General features: G+C 40.2%; 1 protein-coding gene across 1 annotated transcript in view; it reads left to right on the top strand.

The window, feature by feature from the left end:
- The window catches only part of LOC101859438 (annexin A11), a gene marked incomplete in the record, with an annotated part of 37,740 nt that overhangs the window by 21,083 nt on the left and 14,247 nt on the right, over positions 1-2,410 (top strand). Inside the window, 1 exon segment of the mRNA XM_035972426.1 lies at positions 1,078-1,191. Within this exon segment, the coding sequence (XP_035828319.1) occupies positions 1,078-1,191 (114 nt within the window).

The raw sequence follows: 2,410 nt of genomic DNA, 5'->3' as shown, positions 1-2,410 counted from the left end.
CAAACGCGAGAGAGGCTGGGGAGGGGGGATGGAACTGTTATCTCTAGTTAGTTCTTTCTGGTATCTCCCCATTTCTCTGTATATGTATAATATCTCCCTCATCTCCCCATTTCTCTGTATAATAGTATATATGTATATTTCCCTCATCTCATCATTTCTTTATTTATGCATAATAATTTACCATTTCGGAACGGTGCTACTGACTGAAGTGTCTTTAGGCCATTCCCAAAGGGGGGATATTAACATGTTCTTAGGCACAGTAGAATTGTATGGGCTGATTTATCAATGCCATGCTTATAACTGGGCCTGAACTGCAACAGAGAAGTGCTGCTTTTTCCTTCCTCATCCTTACTATCGTCATTTCCCTCTACTTCTTTTGTATGTTTGTCACTCTTTTTTGACCCGCTATTTCCGAGGTGCCTTGATAGTCGAAGCAGACTTTGTGCTGTTGAGGCTAGAGAGGTGAGAAGAGTAAGCCTGATTCTCTGTATGGACTTCTCTGTTGGCATCCACCCCTTGGCGCTCATATGACCGTATTCAGTTGCGAGCGCCGTAAAAACTATACTTAATACTTCCCTTATGCCCCCGTACATCCCCAGCTCCCTCCCTGTACCCCAATTCTCTCCTTGTTTATCCCCAATCCCCTCCCTGTTTATCCCAAATTCTTTCCTTGTCTATCCCCAATCCTCTCACAATTCTCCCCCTGTTTGTTCCCAAATCCTCACTTCTCCCCCCCCCCCCCCCCCTCCCGTCCTTATCTCTCCTCCTTCTTTCCTATCGTGCACCTCTCGTCCCTATCCCTCCTTCTTCTTTTATGTGTACGTTACTCTCTTGTAACAACTCTAATCTTCTGCATTTATATGACCTTATTGTGTTGCAAGTACCGTAAAACTGAGACACAACGTACCTGATTTAGGAGGCGGGCCCTCATTAGATGAGCTGGTCACCGCTGTGTTTCTGTCTTTGATCTTGTCCAGTGACCCTACAACCGGCACTGTGCTGTGCTCTGTTTGACCCCGTGACCCCCGTGTGTTCTAACCTCACATGACCCCGTGATCTTGACCTGTCCGTCCCCAGGACCTCCGGGATGACCTCAAGTCTGAGCTGAGCGGGAAATTTGAAGAGATCGTTCTGAAGTTGTTGGACCCACCCCGGGTATATGACGCCAAGGAGTGTGATGACGCTATCAAGGTACCTAGAGAGAGATATACACGAGCATGCACCTTGCTTAACCTCTCAATTTCTATATTCACTTATATAATTACTTACTGGCTGACATGCTTAACGTCTCGTTTCTATATTCACTTATATACTTACGCACAGGCTAATATATTTAACCTCTCATTTATACATTCACTTTTTTACTTACACACTGGCTAATATATTTAACCTCGCATTTATACATTCACTTTTATCTTACACACTGACCAACGTACTTAACATACCTCTCAGTTTATATACACACGCTGCTCTTGTGCATAAAAAAAGTAAATCAAAGAATGTTCTGTTAAAGGTAATTGAGAAGTTTTCGTGTTCATAATAAGGTTATGTCCCTTTTTTTACCATTCTATGATTGAAAGCTTGCTATTTTTTGTATTTGCTGCTGGGCTGGGAATTGTAGGGTGAAAGATAAAGAAAAATTTGTCTGAATCATTAAGAAAGCCAGCAAGATCTCGTGAAATTATTTTACTAGAATTTATGATGTATAACACCACAAGTATAAGATAAAAAGCATTATAAACGACCCATCACACCCTCTTTCGACGCAAATTGTCAGATCAAGCAGCGGCAGATATGTACCTTTAAAATATAGAAAGAAAGATAAAAAAGAAGTTTTTTTACCATCTAGCATAAGGCTATTGTCAGAATAAGCATCAATGTGTATTGCTCTCTAGAATATGTATCTATATAACTCCAAAGGTCTTTTGATTCAATTCCTGCATGTGGTTGAATGATGCATCTGATGTGATATGAATATTTTGTCAGATTTACTTCTCTTTTCGTATTGAAATTTAATGAGAGATGTAGGCCTACCTGCATGTGTTTTTACGGTCCTGTACAGCCAAGAAAAATTCCATTGGGATAATAACGTATTATCTTATCTTATCTTATATACTTACATACTGTCTAACGTACTTAGCCTCTCTGTTTATATGTACACGTCTAACGTACTTAACATTTCAGTTTATAATCGTACATACTTTCCCACTGGCTAACTGGCTTAATTTAATCTCTCAGTTTACACATAAATATATTATAGTCACATACTGGCTAACATATTGGCAAACAAACACACCTCTGTTCACGGTTTCAAACGATTCAGGAACTTTCTCTTGCTTTCGCTTGGTCTTGCAGTTACACTTTTATTTATTTTTATATGGCTTTTTACACTGCTCGGCTTACCTCCCCC

Source organism: Aplysia californica, unplaced genomic scaffold (genome assembly GCF_000002075.1).
Source record: "Aplysia californica isolate F4 #8 unplaced genomic scaffold, AplCal3.0 scaffold00690, whole genome shotgun sequence".
NCBI lineage: Eukaryota > Metazoa > Mollusca > Gastropoda > Aplysiida > Aplysiidae > Aplysia > Aplysia californica.
Note: the sequence above shows the minus strand (reverse complement) of the source record. Positions and strands in the feature narration are given on the sequence as shown.